Here is a 20,579-nt window from a genome sequence, read left to right as displayed (position 1 = left end):
TATTTTAAGCTTTATCGCACATATCGCTAATCTTATATTCCAAATCCAACACTTATGTACTTTATCTTCTCTTAGTTTAACACATACCCAAAACTGTTATCAATGTTGCACTGAACCTAGCTAATGATGTTGTTTTTAAAGACTCCTGAAGCTTGTGAATCTTATTTGCCTAAATCAACAAAACTAATGGAAATGTCTTTGATAATTGTGAGTAGATGCAATAAAAGTTTTAAAAATCACACAGGATATAGATTGCTCTCCTTATACTAAATTAAAACTTTATTGAATAAGGAACACTCTCCAGAACACATGATCTGATGGACAAGGTCTACATTACATGCAACGAAGCTGAACGTAACAGTAGTTTAACATGGAATGTCAAACCAATTAGTATTTTTCATTGTACAAAACTGTTTATGTAGCTGACACGCAAGAAGAAAAGTATGATGCTCTGCATTTTCATGAATCATCTCTGATGAGTTTTAAGAAGACATTTGAAGAAACTGGTAGATTTCTTTAGGGTAGATTTCAAATAAATTAGTTACATGTGTACTACTGAAACCTCTTGTCAACCTCTCTTGCATTCCAAATAAAGTCTTAGTGCAAACATCAAAGTTGCTGGTCACTCCAAAAGACTGTCAAACTCATAACAGAATACAAGTTCTGAACTAATGTGTATTAAGTAGGACAAAACCAAGGATGCCAGTTACTGCGAAATTCATTTAGGCACACTTAAAAGCCCACTCTAAGCATTTCTTCTAAGTGTCTCACATTAATTACTAAAGCCTGTTTACAGTACTAAAATTCTATCATTCAAGCATTCATGATTACACTTCAGAAAAAGAAAATCATTCATTTCAGCAATAGCATTACTGCTATATTCTAAAAAAAGAGAAAAAGGAAAAAAATCATAATTAACAATACCAGTATCCATAATAGGATACATGGGGGGAAAAAAAAACACTTAGGGGGAAAAAAAAGTGTGCTTTACTTGCACAGCAGGAATTATAGAATGTAAACACCATATTGGCCCACACCACAAAATCCATGAGAAAGGCTCAAATTTGAACACTGTGTATGCATTATTTTCAAATCTGTATTTGTGAGTTTATACTGCATCTGCTTGTACCAATATATGACGAATAAAACACACTCTTCCACACACTTACACATATAAGTGATTGTTAAATATTGAGCATGGCTTGCTTCCCTGACTCTAATTCAAAAAATGTTAAGTGACATCCCAACTGTTTTCAAAATGTTTACAGAAACCACTAAATGAATGTGAATAGTAGCTGAGGAATGATGAAACAGCGATGGCAGTTACATGTCACAACTAGATGTAAAAGAAATAATGTCCATATGACTGGCCGAGATTTGAAAATGCGATGGAAAGTCTCTTTCTGTGGGCCTTGTCTGGACTTTTAACTGATACCAAGAATAACAAATATAGTATCTCAAGTCCACTGACACCTGGAGGGTCAGGCCTAGAAAGCTTACCTTCAAAGTGCAAATTTTAACAATGGAATGTTTTAGCAGGGACATAAGGACAATCCTCCAACTTTTTCTTGATAAAAAGAAACAAGATGTCCAGGAAGCATTTTTTTTTTTTTTCCTGGTCAAAGTTATTTCAGTTTCATGGTAGAATAAAAAAAGTACTTATCCAAAAATATCACCCACTCTTTCACATACACAGAACTATTCTTAGGGGTGTGTGGGGGGAGAAAAAGCCCTTAGCTATGTATCACCTAATGCAACTTATATTTAGAACTACAGTTCTTTGAATCAACTACATTAAATACCAACATGTACCTCCCTTATCCCCTCCCTCTCCACCCACCTATCCCAAATACCCCCAATGAACCTAGGTATTCTAATGTCTTTGTGTTTTCTAAGCCTCATGAGGAAGGCTATTGAGTACCACCTGCAATGGAACAAAATGAACACCTAAGGTGCACTTTCGACAGCACCTTTTCTCTTCTCCACAAGTGAGCGGAATCTCGATGCTCTCAAGCCTGGATCTAGATCTCCAGGTCATCAGGCCGAGGTCGGCTGCTGGCACGGCTGCTGGCTCTGCTGGAAGGTCGCTGGTCCACAATGGCTAGTGGTTGCAGTTCGTGCCCAGTAGCTAGTTTTTTGGAATTCTGGTTGTCATCAGGGAAATCAAAAGGCTGTGCATGGGAGTTGGAGATGGTGCTTCCTGCCTGCCCCATTCGGTTTTGTTCTGCACTGTAATTAGCCCAGTTTTGCTCACTTGCTTGTTTGTTGTAATTGCGGCAGGAAGAATTGTTTCTGTCTCCGGTAACCAGCTTGTACCCAGGAGGAGACATGGGTGAGAGTGGAGCAGTTGGTGAGGAGCAGCCATTGAAGTAGGCATATTTCGGAGATCCACATTCTTTTGAGGGGCTCAGTGGGCCAGTGGTAGCATGGTAAGGATCGCTCTTCCCCTTCACACGATCCTTAACACCCTTGAAGAAGACATAGAAGAGTTCGATGATGTTCAAGGCAAGAGACACCAAGGACACTACCAGCATGAAGATGATGAAGATGGTTTTCTCTGTGGGACGAGAGAGGAAGCAGTCTACTTGATGAGGGCAGGGATCTCTTTTGCAGGTGTAAACGGCACTCAGGCTGAATCCATAGATGTACCACTGGATCAGCAAGAAGGCCACCTCAAAGACAGACTTGAAGAGGATGCTGATGATGTAGGTTCGCAGCAGGCCCCCTCGCATTTTCACCTTGCCGTGCTCTTCAATACCATACTTGAATTTCTTGATTTCAATCTGCTTCAAGTGCATCTCCACATTGACACCATCCGTTTGGGCAACTTTGAGTTCTTCCTCTTTCTTGTTCAGTTTCTCTTCCTTGCGCATCACGTAGAACACGTGAGCCAGGTACAACAGTGTGGGGACAGACACAAATATGATCTGGAGGACCCAGAAGCGTACGTGAGAGATTGGGAAGGATTTGTCATAGCAGACATTTTCACAACCAGGTTGCTGAGTGTTACAACGAAAGGCAGACTGCTCATCACCCCAGGCCGACTCAACTGCCGTCCCCAGTAGCAGGATTCGGAAAATGAAAAGGACAGACAGCCACACTTTCCCTCCAGCGGTGGAATAGGCTTGAACCTTGTCAAGGAGTTTGCCTAAGGCACTCCAGTCACCCATGTTGCCAGAGCACCACCTGAAAAGAAGCAGAAAGACAACTAAATGATCATAGACTGCAAATTATTAGTTAAAATGTATAACTGTTTTCAGTCAATAGTGAAAATATTATTAAAGTTCTCATATCTTTCTAGCACATCCCTCCCGCCCCTGCCCCGCCAAAAAAGTGCAAACTCTTCCTGTCCCATTTTCCGCCTGCAAAGATGTCTCACAATTTTCTTGAAGTAGCAACAGAGCCGATGTGCCTGGTAAATTGCAATCTTAACTGGCAAAGATGTTACTTGCTCAACCACTGCCCTACCATGTGACTTGAGAAACTGTCTATGCTAAGTGCCTCTGCTTATTTTATCCATCTGATAAGTGACAATAGTTCTCGCCAGATAGGCTTGTGTCTGGATGCATGCCTTAGCAAAATGCTGATGGATGGTATTCGAAAAGTATGGGTATTTAAGAACTGAAGTAAGAACACCCATGAACACATTTATACACAAGCTATTTCCAAACCTTAATGCTATTATACAGCATTTTATTCCTAACTACTCTGAAATGTTTCACCTTGCTATTTCAAGTGTAATTTGTGTATATTCTATATTACGGTCATTTATACTTGTTTCTTCTTAAGCAGTGATTTATGTGGTCCAAAAGTCTGTCTTCTTCCCAGAGAAAAGTATAGTGTACTAAAATACACCATTTTGACACACTGTCATTATATGCAGGGCACTTCTTTCAAAAAAGCAAAGAGTAAATAAATGCACATTACATTTCAAGTAAAAATTCAATTTGTCTCACTCCTATTAGACCACTTTAAAGTGTTATCTCTAGAAAAAATGATTGGTTTTCATCTTTTGATTGCTGTACACTTTCAAGTTCACTTACCAGGCTTTGGGCCCTCAGCCGATATACTAGATTTAACTTCCTATCAATAGCTAGATATCTTAAGCCTAGCACTTCCCCATTGCTGGGGATGAGAAATAGATCCAACTCTGTAGAGATCTCAACATGGATCCCAAAAGTTATTTATATAATTCGATTCATACCTCTGTCAATAGCTCCTTCAGTTAATTGATGAAAGTTGAGCTCTTAGGGGTATAGGAAATATTTAACTATTACTAGAGCCACAAGAAGACTTATGATCCCAAGGCCAAGGATTTCTAGGGCACCACACTGGTTTTAAAATTATAATAAAGCTGGATTAAGGCTAGAAATGTTCTCACGCTTTCATACAATCTTAGCAAGGGCTGAAAGCTGGGAAGAAATGAGTAACATTACACGTGGCAGGCATAGAGAATACAGTCTAATTTTCACCAGAGTAGTAAATGGAGAGTTACAAAAGTAAGAAGAGCTCAAAGATTATTTAATAATCAAAAACAAGCTAAGCAAAGTCTTTCCAGGAACTTCCTAATAAATTTTAAACAGTGTAACTGAAAGTAGGATTATATAGGCTTCTTAGAAATAGAAATATGTTCATTATCTGAATATAAAAGCTTCTCATCTGGAATTGAACTATGAGCCACTTTCTCCTTGTAGGAAGTTAATGAAATCCAAGGGAGTCGTCTTCCCCACCATGCAACATTACAGTGCCATTTAATGTCTATCCCTCCAAGGGAAGTGAAGAAATGAAATGGAAATCTGGCTTGGGATTTCCCAGATGGAACAGAGAAGAGACGGCAGATCCGTAAAATGAAACTATGTGCCAGCTATCTAAATCAGCAGTCGATGGGTATCTTTGATGGCAAGAATGCCAAAGAATGCTGAAGGAAGACAGGGAAGTGGGTAGGCAGATCACAGAAGTAATGCTTTTCCGAGGGTCATTAAAAAGGGGGCTTCCCTTCCACTTTTGGGAAGGGCCATTTTAGATTCTGAAGTGACACGTTAGACAGTGAAGCTGATGTATGGAAAGAGCAGTCAAAAAAGAACAAAGGGAAAACAAAAAACAAAAAAACAAAGGCTTATAAGGTTACAAAAAGAGTTAGAGTCCAGGGGAGGCTCAAAGTGATAGGAGTAATTTAGCTTTGATGGACAGTTTAATGGTGAAGAGAACATAGAAAAAAAACTACAATTTAGCAGAAAATAGTACACTGGGAATGAAGAAGTACAGTCCATGAGGGTCAAACAAACAAAACAGAATTTTTGGAGCTATATCAGTAGATAGTTTCTATGTGATGATGTGTAAATTGGCCTTAATTCTGTTTGCAGAGAATTACAATATTTTGCCAGTGTCATCTGCTTTTGCTCAATACTCCAATTGCCGGGGGAAAAGGGGACCACAAAAACAATCAACTATAAAATGATAAACTGTCTGCAAACATCTCATCATACTCACCCAATGATGGAGCTCAAGACAAACTTAACATGTTTAGATATTACCAGGCACACTGAAAAGTTGTCATCTTGGTCAGTGCTTCATCATTATTCAAAGTAAAATATGATTATGTAGATGCTTGTGGAAATTAAGTACTATACTAAGTTCCAGTACATATTATGGAAAATAAAACTCAACTTTCATGTAATTCTGAGATTCCCAAAAACAACCCCATAGTGCAACAGTATGTGAATTGGGTCACTGGGAAGTTCACTAGGTAATAGTTCTTTATTAATACACCAGCAACTTAATTGCAAAGTTGTCTTTTCTTTAAGCACCCACGCAGTTGTCATTTGCATTAATGAGTTATACTCTTTCATCTGAATAAGATGAATTATCCAATTGGACACCCAGTATCCTGTAACCTGTCATTACCACTCTCACAGAGACCATCAGATAATGTTTAATGCGATGGCTTATAATGCTTGTGATTTTCAAGGAGAGGTAACAAAAATAGTTACTTTTTCTGGTAGTTGTCACTTTGTTTTGAGTCAAAAGTTCTATCAACTAGTTGACCCTCTACCCCATTAGTATTTTCATTTTTCCAAATCTTAGTTAAAAAATTAATATTTTTTAAATAAAGAATGGGCATAATTATGTTTACTGAATCCCTGGCATTGATTTACAGACTGTATACCTCATTCATATTTACCATCATAAGACAGGTATATTCCTTATGTGATACAGGAGAAAAACACAGGAGCTGAGTGTACTTCATGTATATTCATGCCTTCACCTCTAGGTTCCCAAGCTGGGACTTTATATGTAGAATAAGGTCTAGGTTAAGGAGTTAATGCAAAATTTTCATTAGAAGCAAATGCTTGACAGCAGCTGGATCATCCTTGCCTTCTGTGTACCATGTCAGGTCAGGTCACATTTTTTCCTGTTGCTCTTTATGGCCCTCTAGACTAGAGGCCAAAAGCCACGGGCATCCAAGCATGACCTCTCCAAGGACCCCCTGGACCCTCTGCAGTGGTTCCTGAACCACAATCATTTGGTAACATTTGTTGAAAATATACATTCCTGGCACTCACCAGCCTGACTTAATCTGATTGGGGGGGTGAGGGGCAGGAGGGGAGTGCAGGGAAATTAGTTTTTGGTTTTGGTTTTTGGTTGGGTTTTTTCGGTGTTTATTTTCTTTTTTAAAACAAATGCACCAGGTGATTCTGAAGTTTCAGGCCAGGAGGCAAACAATGGTTCCTTGACATTTTTGGTGCTTATTCAAAATATTTAGGATTGGAGAAATGTTAGAAGAGCAGAAAGGAGAAGAAAATCTAAAAAGGCCAAAGGGGTGGTCCGGGATGAGGAGCAGAGGCTCTCTGGGCATCTGGGAACTGCGCTCGCCCTTCACTGAACCACCCTGTGTCACTCTACTTCCATCAGATGCTCCCCAAGGGCGTAAAGATCCAAACACTTGATTCAAAATGAAACGAAAGCTTCAATTTTAAATTACTTTTGAGTGTCCCTTTTGCCAGGCCCTTAAAAACAAATCACCACGCCAAAGCTGTAGTCAAGTCGCTCCATGTCATTAATGCCCTAGTAATTGTTAGGAAAATTAGAAAATATTTTCATTTTGATTTTAGAGAATTTCACAAGTGACAGCTGTAATGAGTTTAGAGTAGGGACTTAAGTAAAGTTAAATAGGATTAAGAACTAAAGTGAGACTTGATATCGATCACCTTTCAGTGATTGAAGGTAAGCACTTAAAGGAAAAATAAAATCACACGGGCTAAAAATGTGTAAGAAAATGACTATCGAAGTGCCTGATAAAAATCATTTCATAGATTTATCTGGGGGAAAGGGTAATGCAGTGCATGTGTTTAATATACTAAGACCAAAAAATTTTAAGCCACTCAAGCTAAAATGTAAACGCTCCTGAGGTTTTTAACTTTTCTAAGAAGCCCTGTCCCTTGCAGTAAACGTTCTTGACTGAGCTCAGTTGCGACCATTCCTCTACAGTCACAACAGCCAGATGTTCTTTGGTAATATTCATATCCACACATAATTAACATAACTGACATTCATACTGTCAGCAAATACTATAGGCTTTATCTTCCCCCAAAACCCAGACTGACGGAGTCTCCCCACCACTTAGCCTGATCTCAGCCATCATCACCTCCTCAGGTTTCAGGTCACTAGCCTAGTCACCCTGCTTGCCAAACTATTCTCCTCCAACAGCCAGCCAATCTTGAAAGAAAGATCAAGTTGATCTGCCTTGATCAGCTCTGCTCTGTCTACGCGGTTCACTTTGTCACATCTGTAGGTCTCAGTTCTGGTCTCACTTCATCAGCCAGCCCTCCAGTCCTGTCACTTCCTATTTCCCTTTGTCCTGTTTTTGTTTCTTTAATGGTCTTTAGCTCTACTTGACAGGTTTTATATGTATTTACCTGGTCTGTTGTTTGTCTCTCTCCAGGACAAGGACTTATTACCATCTGTTTTCCTCAATCAGAATGCAAGCTCCACAAGGGGGTTTGTCCACTGTGGTCTCCACAGTACCCAAAAAGGCACCAGGTTCCATTCACCAGTCTTGTTGTTTACTACCTCTTTGGGATTCTCTTACATATATCCCAAATTTCTGAAGTTTCAAACTAATTTTTTCTTTACATTAGTTTCATAGTATTTAAAAAAAAAAGTACTGTCAGCATCTCATATGCAGACATTAAATTTTCAAGTGATAATTGCTAAAACAGAAAACTGTCTGTTGAAACAATATGCTTCAAATGACTCCTGAGCAAGCAGTAAGGACTGATGTAAGTAAAAAGGTTCCTTAACAAAGAGCTTCTTGAATTTATTACACAGCACAGTAATTTGGGATTCTTGCAGAAGAACTGCGTCAGGTATCAGAGATGTTTATTCAGTCTATTATGTTGTTACAGGTTAAGATATTAAACAACAAACTTGTGTTGTCATCCCCCTTCTGCTGTATTCTCACTCTGTACACTACATGGTGAGAATAAATAACACCACAGTGCCGAGAATAAGTAACACCATAGTGTCTTGTCCATTTAAACTTGTTTTTACTTCAAGAATGACAAATCTTGAGGTAGGGCTGGGGCTCTGAAGGGGAAGAGCAGCAGCTGATATTAACCCTGGTTCACATAACACCTCTAAGTAGCCTGAGTCTATGCAGGCATTGAATGATTTGAATCCAGTACCATGGTAAATATTCCCAGTTCATTAAATAATACACAACCTTTGCTTCCTCCTATCTGCAGGATTAGCCTAACTCTGTAGTGTATCAAACCTATTCCATTTAAATACCTATTCTATTTAAAAGGAAGCATACCATTATATTTCCTCAGCTTTCATGTGAGCATAGAACTGTGTAGTTTTGGGGGGGACAGGAGCTACAAGACTTTCTTTCCTTGGTTCCCTCTTCACCACATAGTCAACCTACATCAGCCTCCATAGAACAATGAGATGAGATAGGGGTTGAGGGACTCCAAAGATAGTATGATACCTATCACACAGAGACACCCCCCTCCCCCTCCCCATCCCCCGCCCCCAGTTCAATGGCTACCACTCAACTCCCCCACCAACAGGAGTGCCTCATGGTCACTTTAGGGATGCCAGAAGAAAAACCTTAACTAAGTCAGAAGCTGCAGGCTGAAAGCCATGTTCTTCTACTGTGAGGTGAGACAAAACAAAACACAACTTCTGTAAGTTCTTGGTGTTCTCCTCCACTTACCTCCAAATTGACTATTTTTATTGAACAGCCTGGTTATTTTGTCATCACATAAATACACCATTAGGGTACTCACAAGTGTATTGATTAAGAACAGTCTGTTTTCTTCAGTAAGCACTGAATAAGATAACTCCTGCACTTGAAAGCTCATAGTAAGAGCTAATAAAGTTTAGCTAGTATTCTTTAAAAGATCTTTAGATATAGATATAGCTCATTTATTTTATCTTGGAGTATTTTTTTAGCAAAATAGCAGCTAGGAAATGATTAACATTTTCCTAATGGTAATCAATTAGTTTTTAAGATGCTCTTGTAATGATTACAATATTGCTATTTTAGCAATTCCCTACAGATCTAGAAGGAAGAATTTACCCTTTATCAGCTGTTAAGGAAAAAAAGAAAAAAATCATGAAGAACATCTCCTGTCTTTGTTTCTATTTGAAGGCATCTTCCTCAAATAATTAAAAGAGCCATATTCTATAGAATGTATCTAGCTCACAGAAGTTGGTTTAAAAAAACAAAACAAACAAAAAACCCCCATCCCATTTCTACATTACTCTGAATTTTAAACATTCCATAAAATCTATATTTTCTAGAAATTACTTAGAAAGCTAGGGAAATTCAAATATGGACATTATGGAAAATTTTAAGGCTAAAGCCATTGATATACATATCTCACCATGGTTTGTGTTTTCATTTTGGCAAAAAATAATATGTACATACATAAATGGTGAATTTAGACAGGCAAAGTGAAAAATTTAGGTAGTTATCACAAGGACCCAAAAAACAAAACAAAACAAAACAAAACAAAAAAACCCCCCACACAACCACCACCACAGAATTCACACAATTAACCTCCCAAGAAGGAAAAACTCTGGGGATTTTTTTTAAACTGGACTTACCTATATTGAATATTGACCTGAATCATAAACACTAGATAACTACTTTTCCCTTCAGAGCTGAACTGGTATCTGTGGATAAGCTCCAAAAATCTATTCAAACAACCTAGAATCTTGGAGGGAAGTCAGAACAGGAAAGGTGGAGTAGAAGGTATTAATCACTGGTGACTTTCCTATCATTCTCTTCCCTCGGGTATCATATATAAAAGGCTCTGAGACTTCATACCAAGCTACACCTCTGGATATTATAAAAGAAAGGAAGGAATGCACCGTATCATGAGTTTCCATCCTTCTCTACGCAGGAATTGGAAACATCTAACTAAGAAAACAACTTTCAGTATCTGAAAACGCACCCTTTAAAGATGCTTGCTAGAGAGTATCTTTGGAACCTTGTTTCCCGAAGTCAGCAATGAAGGAATCACACGGGAAAGGCTGAGAAATCCAGTGGATGGGGCAGCTGTGGTGATAAATTCTAAAAGGCATTAGAAAAATGTGGAACCTGTTTAAAATGTGAAGAAAGTAGGAGCACAGCAGTACCACTGCATTTTCCACGCAAAGGACAGGTGACAGCTATACCCCTGACTTTGGGAAGTACAAAGCATCACATACATTGCCAGGACAGAATGTACTCCTGTTACTGGTATAATTTCCAGTCAATTCGGCCTACCTAGAAAAATTACACTTCCGAGTTATTTTCTAACCAGTTTATTTCATTATGTGAGATGGAATTAATGAGACTTCTGCATTAATACTGGCTTTTATTTTCAACAATCTTCGTACATAAAGTAAAAATCAGGCTTCCTTAAGAAATATCTATTCTTCAAATTGCAACGGAACACTTGGTGATCAAGTGTGCCCAATTTTCGGGGGGGGTGAGATTAAGCATGTTTTTACTACTAACTTGGTTCGTGAAGCAAAAGAAATTAAACTCATTTCCAAATAAAACCAAATCTATTTTACCAACAATTTATAGGTCTCCTCTTCCCACCCCCACTTAGCACTTGTAAAGAGAGATACACACTTGCCCCAGGGTGAGGGTGAGTGTGAGGCTGGTCAAGGGGAGATTATGATAAACTTTATCAGAAACGCTCAGTAAACATTTGGATGCCTAAGTGGATTTATGGGCAATCCGCTGCTCGGAACTCAAGGTTTGAGTTTCCGAATCCTGTACTGATTCGCCTCTGGACACGTCATTAGCTCTTTCCTCATTTCATTATGCTCCCCCCCCCCCCTTCCCATTCTTGGGAAGTTTCGAGAACTTGCAAGAGTTACAAGTGCAATACGAGCACGGTAATCCCCGAGGTACTCAGACTGCTTTACCAACGTTTACACAGTAGGACTCAGAAAAAAAGGGGAGGGGGGAGAGGGAAGGGAAATTGGATTGACACGTTTAATTGAATTAATCGTTTGCTCTTCTTCTACCATTTGGCACGCAGTCCATCTGCCCCCGCTCTGCTCCCCCTCCCCTTCCTTTTCAGTGGCGGAACGAGGACCTGCGCTCGGTTTGGCTGGTAAGGATTTCAGGGAAATGTCTTAGCAAACCTCTCCAAACCCCGGAGCTCCGGCAGCGCAGGAGCCCGGAGCGAGCCCGACAGATGCTAAGATGGCAGAGGCGCCCCGCGCCACCCCCCACCCCGCCCCTGGCCTCCGCAGAAGCTTTCATTTTTATTTGCTTTTCAGCATTCGCCGGTGCAAATACTTCAAACTGTAGGGTCGCACTAAGAATTTAAACTAATTACTTTGGCCTGTGAAGTGTGAACAAAATCCTTAGCAAGCACCAAAATGCATGGTTGCATTTCTGGATAACAGAATGTGTTACCAATAGAGCATTTAAGGAACTGAACCCTTTAAAATAACAAATCAACATAATCACTGCCTACTGGCAGCACCCAAGCTGCTCCAACCCAAAGTCGCCCCAGAGCTCTGAAGTCTGTTACAGGTTCGGACGGACTTAAGAGGGGCATGAGTCGGGGGGGGGGGGGGGGGGGTTGGGGGTGGTGGCGGCTAGCTCCCTTAAGGCGATGTTTAAGAAATTTTATTTTATTTCATATTCTTTCTAAGAGTTTCAGTGTTAGGAGACGGTTTTGAAAATGCATCCTGGCATTCACTTTTTTCTAAAAGTTTCTTCCCTTCAAATGCTTTGTGAGTAACCACCCATTCAAGGGATTTCATCTGCTGAATTGCCAACGTGGTCGAGTAAAAAAGGTGCTTCTCCTAGGGTCTCAAATCTTTCCAAAGTGGTTGCTAACATAAAGTAACTATTTGTTTTAAAAACCTCAATATTACAACTCTGATTTTTATATCTTTTTGTTTACTGAGGAAAATTCTAGGAAGGGACCACGTGGAAGTCAAGTAACCGCAAGGTCTTAACAAAGCACTTTGTTAAGAAGTTTGCTTTGCAGGGCTATAGAACATCAATCAAGATTTACATATGAAAAAGCACACAGTGTAGAATTCTATAGCAAGCACGCTAAGCAAATTTGCACTTTGATTTTTGTGATGTTGTCAGTCAAATCCCCAACCCAGGCCAACCCCCCCCCCCCAAGTTACAAAGCACCTAGACTATTATCGACTCCAGAAAAAAGAAAAATTATACTCTAAAATGAAGAGCCAAATATCCAGTAAACTAGTGCTTCATTCCAATTGGAAAAGTTTGAATCTTATTTTACCTGTTGCATTGTTAGGAACTTTTCAACAGTCAAGAAAATAAATACTGAACGCTCAATTTTAAATTTAAAACTACAGACACATTTTCAAGTTCACCATTCCATTTACAGTACCATATCAAAGCTCCATTTAATAAATTTTCAAACTTTAGAAAACTTTTACTTAGAAAAAGAAACGAACAGGTAAAGTATTTTTTTAACTTACTCTTTCTCTTAAAAGAAGTAGGCACGCCAAGTGATTGAACTCCTTGGAGGATGAAGTAAAATGAAAAAGCAAGTTCAGGCACTCAGACCTGTCTATTTAAAGTTTAAAAGTCTGCTGCTGCTTGGTACTTTCTTCACTCCTTCCCCCTAATGAAAGAAAAGTGCTGATACCTCGTAAAAGCTTTTTTCTAATTGGAGCACAGAGCTTTTAAAAGTTTCAAGCCACTGACTCAACGAGGAGGAGGGGCTGAAGAAGGGGAGGGGCAGAGGAAAGGCGGGGAGGAGAGTGGAGGGGAGGCCGGTGAACGTGGAAGGGTTGGGGAGAAAAGGCACTGAGGAATAGCCAGGTTGAGATCAAGTTGTTTAAATTTGCTGACGAGAAAAATGGAAGAGCATTAGAGGCGTGAATGTCACTACTTGTAGTTACTCTTTATAGATAGCAATTACTGGTTTTAGTGCTTGTTTCACCAAAAGTCCAGGGATAATAAAAAGTTCTCTATAATATTACAATCTTTTCTAAAATTATATATATTGCATGTTTTGTGTTGCAGTAAATAAAAATGGTGGAACAGAGTATAGCCAGTGCAGACTTGTTTCATATTGGCCAAGGTGTGTGAAGTTAAAGGTGGGTGTGAGTTATTTGATGATCTAATTCCTTTCCTCTTAAGTGGGGACAATTAACAAAGGAAATGGTGGGATGGGAGAGAGACATTGCAAAAATGAATATACATGGTGGTATGCTCATCCCAAATCTACCTTCCAACCCCCCTCCCCCAACTGCTTTGAATTTTTACTCTTTCCTTCAGTGTAGCAAAAACTATATTTATAACTGTATTATTTATAAAATATTTTAATTTTGAAATTGTGGTATCTGACCTGTATCAGATCTTTGAGGAACTGAAAATTTATAGTATCTCGGTCCCATTCATGGCAACACATTAAAAATCAATATCTTCTGTAGTGAGATGTCAGGATTTTTTTTTAATGAAGTACTCATAAGTTGGCATTAAGTGGGTCCCCAAATTATTGACCCTCCTGGTGGCCATCTCCCTCTCCTAAACGCACTGTAGAGTTTTCTGCCCAATGACAGTAAAGCTGTGCATATAATTTTTGTGTATGTGCATAGAATTTTTATGTGATTTTCCTCCACTTCTATGGCCTTCCCTCTTTGGCGCTCTGCATTAATGTTTATAATAACCTGAGTCATGTTGCCTCATTCTTAGAGTGGATAGCTCTTTTGAGGACTCCCCAGATGCCATACCAGAGGGCTGTGGTAGGACAATTCCCCATAAACAGGCTTCAGTGATGCTCCTGAAGTTGGGCAGGGAAATCTCTTGGCCATTATTTTCTGGAAACAAAGCAAACTCATCCAGCCTTGATATTCCTTACTGTTTTCTCAGTAATACGAATACCAAGAAAAAGGAGATGAGAAATATTTCTTGACAGATACATTTCCCTAAATATACTTTCATTAAAATGATTAGAAAACACCTTTTGAAATGTTGTAGTTTTAAGACACAATTTTACTCTCGTTTGCTGGGCTATACTATTTCCAAGTGTACATGTTCTTTAAGTTAAAGAAGGGAAATAAAGAAATTGAAATCTAACTTTCTTGTCTCCAAGGTCAGCAGCCCATGAATATGTTTTGGTCTTGTATTTATATTGTCCTTTCCTTTAAATGAGCCTAAGGTGTTGTCCTAACTAAAAATTATTTTATTCAATTCAGAACACATTCTGAATTCTCTTTATTATAAGAAAATCTGTTTTTCCTCTTGAAAAAAAGAAATCTATGCTTCATTTAGTTTACATAACTATGTGTTTTACCTTAGTGAAATTGTTTATCAAGTACAATTATTACTGAATTTGTCCATTTTATTTAAAAAATTTATTAAAATGCTAATTCAGAATTAGTTTCATGACCGAACAATTATGATTATTTTATAACAGGGTTTTTTAAATGAAAAATTGTGATCTTTTTCAATTATGTTTTGTTAGGCATATGAAAGAATATTGATGTCTAAGTATTCTGCTACCTTTTCTTCTTAGTCTATGCCTCTATGACCAACTTGAAATAAGACTAAAGAACTTCTTTATACAAAATTAAGTTATTCACGGATATCACTTGAACCATTTTCTAAGCCAAAAAGATTAGCTAAAGCATGAGCCAGTAATTAAATATTCTCTTAACATATGGAATATACTATATCTCTTATCTCTAAAATTATTTTCATGTGATCCTTCATAAAAGACACACTATGTGATTTTCTCTTCTTTTGGAATAATTCTACCAAAATGTGATCCAATAAGTAATAATACTCAAGGGGCATTGCGTTACTATGGATAGCTTCCCTGTTAGAACACCAACAACGCAGTTTTCTCTCATGAACACCTACCAGCATCTCCAAATGCCTGGTAGTAACTCCTATTATACTTCGTACTCTAGCAGTGCTGATGTTACATTTTGAACCATAATGTACTTTTATACAGAATCTCACTTATCTGATCTTAGAATCTTGTCTCAATTGAAATGTTTTGTAAAAAAATGTGGGACAGGTTTTTTTTAAATATGTTTTTCTCAAATTCTCAGAAATATTAATGCCATTTCATTAATATAAACACTGACTTCCCAGCACCACATCTTCTGAGATTGCCAGGTCTTGTCTCTGCAGAAGAAATGGATGCACTCTGATTTGCTAGTGAGGCAATACTGCTCTTAAGGGATGAGGGACAGTCATTTACAGTTCCTGTCATCTGCATGGCTTCTTTAGGCCCCATCATGGGCCGGGGCTTAGAGCCTACTTTATCCATGTTGCCCTGTGTATTGAAAAATGCACATTATTGGCATAGTGGCAAGCAGACTCTTATTCAGAACTGTGAAAAAGATTTCTTAATACGGGAGCCAAATGTATTTTTGGATAGTTACCTTTGTTCCTAAATACCAGTTTCTGAAATTTTAAGAGATGAATGGATTAGTTTTTAAGCACTTTCAATGCCTATCTCACATAAACTGTGGTGGATTACTCACTTCAATGAGTAGCATCAACATTCAAAAGTAATTGATGGCTGCAGATTGGAGACTAGTGAAGAGAATATGGTAATGGTAGGTGAGTGAGTTATAAGAAGTTGAACTAGGGTTCTAGGAGTAAGAAAGATAAAGGGAAATCGAATTATCAGAGCTTAATGACAGATTGAATGAGGAGAACAAGGGAAAGAAGGTATGGAAGCAGAGACTGGAGTTTTGACTGGGAAAATGTTGGTAACAAAAAGAAGTCTGGAGGAGGAACTGATTTGCTGAAAGAGATGTGATGATTTTGGCTTGGAATATTTTACCATGAAGAAGTGAAACATCTAAGTAAAGATATCTCACTGGCAATTTAAAACATGGGCTACGGAGTTCAGGTTAAAATTGTTGTAAGATTTGGTTTTATACTCATAGAATTGATGTTTGAAACAACAGGTATACATGAGATTACCAAGAGATATGATGATTTGGGCTAAGTGCCAAAAAGCACACACACAGCCTGAGTGGATTTCCAAATAAATAGCTTTAAAAAAGAGGCAATGTAGAATCTGGGAAAGAGAAGGGTATTTAAAATGACCACAGGGGGTTATTTGTAAGGAAAATATCACTTGAGTACTGGGGAGGGTCTCAACTTTGAAAAAAGTACAGTTATTCCTTTAAACCAACAGTGAATGCAGAACACGGAGGGAAAAAAATATACACATTTTGAGGTGAAGAGTATGAGCATTAGGAAGCTGGGGGTTGAAGATAATTTTTCAAGGTGGTGAGGTTATCAGCTGACTCCAAATGAAGAGCAAATTGAGCAGAGTTGAAGTTTGCCATACCTCTGGGGGATTCTGAAGACAGCTGTAGACGAATAAAAAGATTATCTAAGACTGGGAGGGTCTAGGATGATTATGTATTGGAGTAAGATGGCATTGTTTTATTGCTTTCCTTTCTTTAGCATCAGAATAATCCCTTCTATGCACCAAATTTCCATTTTATCTAACATTTATTGGACAGTAAGGAAGCAGAAAAAGTTAATTTGAACCTCAATAGTATGCAAGTTCTACCTAAATTGGTAAAACCAGCCTTAAAATGTGCTTTTAATGTGACTGTTGATCAATCATATTTCCTTTAGAGTAACGAAAATTTCCCAACATATTTGCTGACTTGTGCTAGAATCCGTTTTCAATAGAGTTCTGGGGTCTGACAATTGGCTTCATAACTCCAGAGAATTCACTTAGCCTAGACTTGCTTCCTATTTATTTAGCATTCTATCATCCTTGAGAGAGATTTAAGGATCAAAGTTGGTCTCAACTTGGGTAAAATCTGAACTTATTCTGACAGATAGCCCACACCTATCTTCAAGTGAATCTTACTGTGAGGCTACACACACACAAAGATTTGTCAAGGGAAGAATTATTTTGTTTTGTTTTGTTTTGTTTTGTTGTTTAATGGGAAAGAGCCCCGGCCAGTAGATAAATATGTCTTTGGCTCCACCTTCTGTACAAAGTGAAAACGAACATCATCAGAAGTAACGTAAATTATTTAATACTTCCACTTAAAAAAAAAAAATCAGCTTTTTAAAAATTAAGCTTAATTTTATGATCATTTGTGAATGTTTATATTCCTTCAGCAAATATTTCCTATGTCTGAGGAACTATGCTAGTAAGGATGTTTTAGTTATGCATTGAAAACAAAAACAGTATTAGGTTGAAATTCATTCAGCTTTATGGTTTGAGTTTTCTTTAACTGAATTTTGAAAAAAGAAGCAAATAATGCTTGGGTAAAAAATATTTATATTTTAAGGAACGTGTTCTTTTCCTCTACGTTCTACAGGGGGTTGCTATTTTTAAGCATCCTATTAATGGCACGCCCACTTAAAAAAATTACCAGAAGCAAAGCTAGAGGTTTTGTATCTGAAACTACTGATTTAGCACATATGCTAGTTTACGTTAAGGAGACACAATAAAGCATTTGAACAGACTGACAATTGACTGCTCTAACAAACTTAAATCAGCTAAATATCATCTAACAAATGAGAAAATTATTTTAGGGCAAAGAAAATGAACATTATTTCATTAATTAAAAATCATTCATCAAAGTAGTTATCTCATCAACATAATCATTCACCATCATTTTATATTTGGCATTGTACTAAATGCAATGGAATTTTGGAGAACAGAGAGAATATTTTATAAGTGCAGGTGATTCCTTTATATGAAAAATGTTTGCAAACAATCAAGAGCATAAACAAACACATAGTTATAATAACAATTAATGCACAAAATTATTTGTATGTGTGTTGAGTTGATTCCAAAGAAAAGGAAAAGACTTAGCATTGCTTCAGAAGTCAGCTGAGATAAAAATTCCCAAATGAAAAATTTATATGCTTGGTTATAGCACCACTTACCAAAATCATTAAAATATCTTTCTGTTGTATGTTTAAGTGCACAGGGAAAGGTACCTATGGGCAGCTTTAGATAGTACATGTCCTTTATGGACACCACCAAATTTAATAGAGTCTTCATTTAGGATTGTATGAAACGACACAATTATCTATAAGAAATTATGCATGATAGTAACTATAAATTCTATATGTAGTAAAAATATTACAGCCTACAAAGCTCTAAGGATACAAAATTAAACAAAAGACCTTAAGACAGCCTCCAGTTTTCTTATTAATTAATTATTTGCTACTGGAAATGAATAGTACTTTAGTGTCAGATGGTTACTGACATAAAAACAAGGTCCAAAACTATTGTAGCAAATTTAATAAGTTTGCAAGGCTTAGGTGACTTTTTAAATTCTTGAAGATTCATGTAGTCACCTACAACAAAACACTAGAGGTCAGAGCCAGCCCAATATAAAGTCAGAATATTACCACCCAGTGAAGTATAGCTTAAAGACCTTCAAAACTCTTTCAGACCAAAATCATCTTCTCTAGCCATTCACTCTGAAGGCTAGATTTTCCACCATTAAAGTTCTACCTGTGGATTAAGACATTAGAGTCCTTAAATAGGTGGCAAGGTACCTATGGGCAATTTAACAAAAATTAACTTACCATTGTGATTTATGAAGAGAGCTTTAAATATCTGGGAATATAAATTTTTATGGAAATAAGCAGTCAAGAGATCTACAAACTGACCTAAACCAGTTTGGTTGTGCACAACTTCTGTGTTCTTTTTGGCATATGATTAGTGGCCATCACAAAAGATTGAGGTGTATTAAGGCTACTCTCCTGTGACATTAGTGCCAGATGAAGATAAAACAAGCTTTTAGACCAAGTTCAACCTCAGGTTTACGTACTTATTTAATAAGCACTTATTAGTAAGCAGGCACTAAGCATTTTGTATAACTTGTTTAGTATTCTCCAGGAAGTCCCAACTCTCTTCTTTGTAGGTGCTGAGCCCACTACTTCACATGAAAAGAAGTGATGATATTCCAGAAACAGCATACATATTGTAATACAAAGACTTGGTAACCAGATATCTTCCAAACCAATGAATGGACACAGAACAAAGGGTCAAGTTACTGGTTTCTTAAATCCTGTTCATGCTAAATTACAGCCAATGTACAGATGTTGAATACCACTAATTTCCCCAAGGGGAGCCTATGTCTAGCATTCATTTTGCAGATTAATAAACCACTAATTTCACTAGTGAAAATCTGTATCTGACATTTGGGATGCTAATTAACAAATGTCTCATGTATTTTAAGAACACGGATACAGCAGCACTTGTAGTTCTCTCTGAGGTCGGCTTTCTGATGTGTATTTGCCACCAAGACCCCTAGAACATGAATTCTTGATCATAAAATTCTTTCTTTCTTTTCTTCTTTCTTTCTTTCTTTCTTTCTTTCTTTCTTTCTTTCTTTCTTTCTTTCTTTCTTTTCACACATTTTTTTAAAGTCTATTTATTTTTGAGAGAGAGAAACACAAGCAGGGAGGGGCAGAGAGAAAGGGAGACACAGGATCCAAAGCAGGCTCTAGGCTCTGAGCTGTCAGCACAGAGCCCAATGCGGGGCTCGAACCCACAAACCGTGAGATCATGACCTGAGCCAAAGTGGGATGCTTATCCGACCGAGCCACCCAGGCACCCATGCTGATGTTTTAAAAAGTGAATTATAGACATCATAAAACAGGGAAACTATGCTTGCTTAGTTTATTATTTAGTATACTAGATTTAATATACTAGAATTTAGTATACTAGAAAATGGAGTTACCTTTTGGATGCCTGGTGGTAAGAGGGGAAGAGAAAGCCAGGAGTTCAAAGGAAATACCAGAAGAATTGGGGGGTATTAAAAACACATAGAGATATTTTAAAAATTTTACCCTTGAATGGTCCCATCTCAAGAAGTTACGAATTTACTCCTAAAAAAAGGCATGGATATTTTAAATACTTTTAGTTTAAAGTGTAATACTTCATAATACTTTATATTTCCTTCATAAGTAACTTGAATCTTATATCATGTAAAGTTCAGATTTATACATATTCAGTGGACTTTCATTCATGTTTCACACTGACCTTCTCCACTCCATACCCCTGCCATTTTCTTGACCCTGAATCACTCTTGTTGAAATACTTGTAGGCAGG

At 37.7% G+C, this 20,579-nt stretch overlaps 1 protein-coding gene across 1 annotated transcript; it reads right to left on the bottom strand.

Annotated features, from left to right (window-relative positions):
• Positions 1 to 256: 256 nt before the first annotated feature.
• Positions 257 to 13,173, bottom strand: GJA1 (gap junction protein alpha 1). Its single transcript, XM_058735123.1, has 2 exons — positions 12,982 to 13,173; positions 257 to 3,186 (listed from the first exon to the last, which is right to left on the bottom strand). Exon 2 carries the CDS (start codon positions 3,168 to 3,170, stop codon positions 2,022 to 2,024), a length of 1,149 nt encoding a protein of 382 aa, XP_058591106.1. The 5' UTR covers positions 3,171 to 3,186; positions 12,982 to 13,173; the 3' UTR covers positions 257 to 2,021.
• Between the last annotated feature and the right edge of the window lie 7,406 nt (positions 13,174 to 20,579).

This window comes from Neofelis nebulosa, chromosome 6 (assembly GCF_028018385.1).
Source record: "Neofelis nebulosa isolate mNeoNeb1 chromosome 6, mNeoNeb1.pri, whole genome shotgun sequence".
In the NCBI taxonomy this organism is placed as follows: domain Eukaryota; kingdom Metazoa; phylum Chordata; class Mammalia; order Carnivora; family Felidae; genus Neofelis; species Neofelis nebulosa.
This window is presented reverse-complemented; position numbering and strand designations above follow the sequence as displayed.

Coding starts and splice junctions, on each gene's coding strand:
- GJA1 (XM_058735123.1), bottom strand. CDS start 3,170: ATGGGTGACTGGAGTGCCTTAGGCAAACTCCTTGACAAGGTTCAAGCC.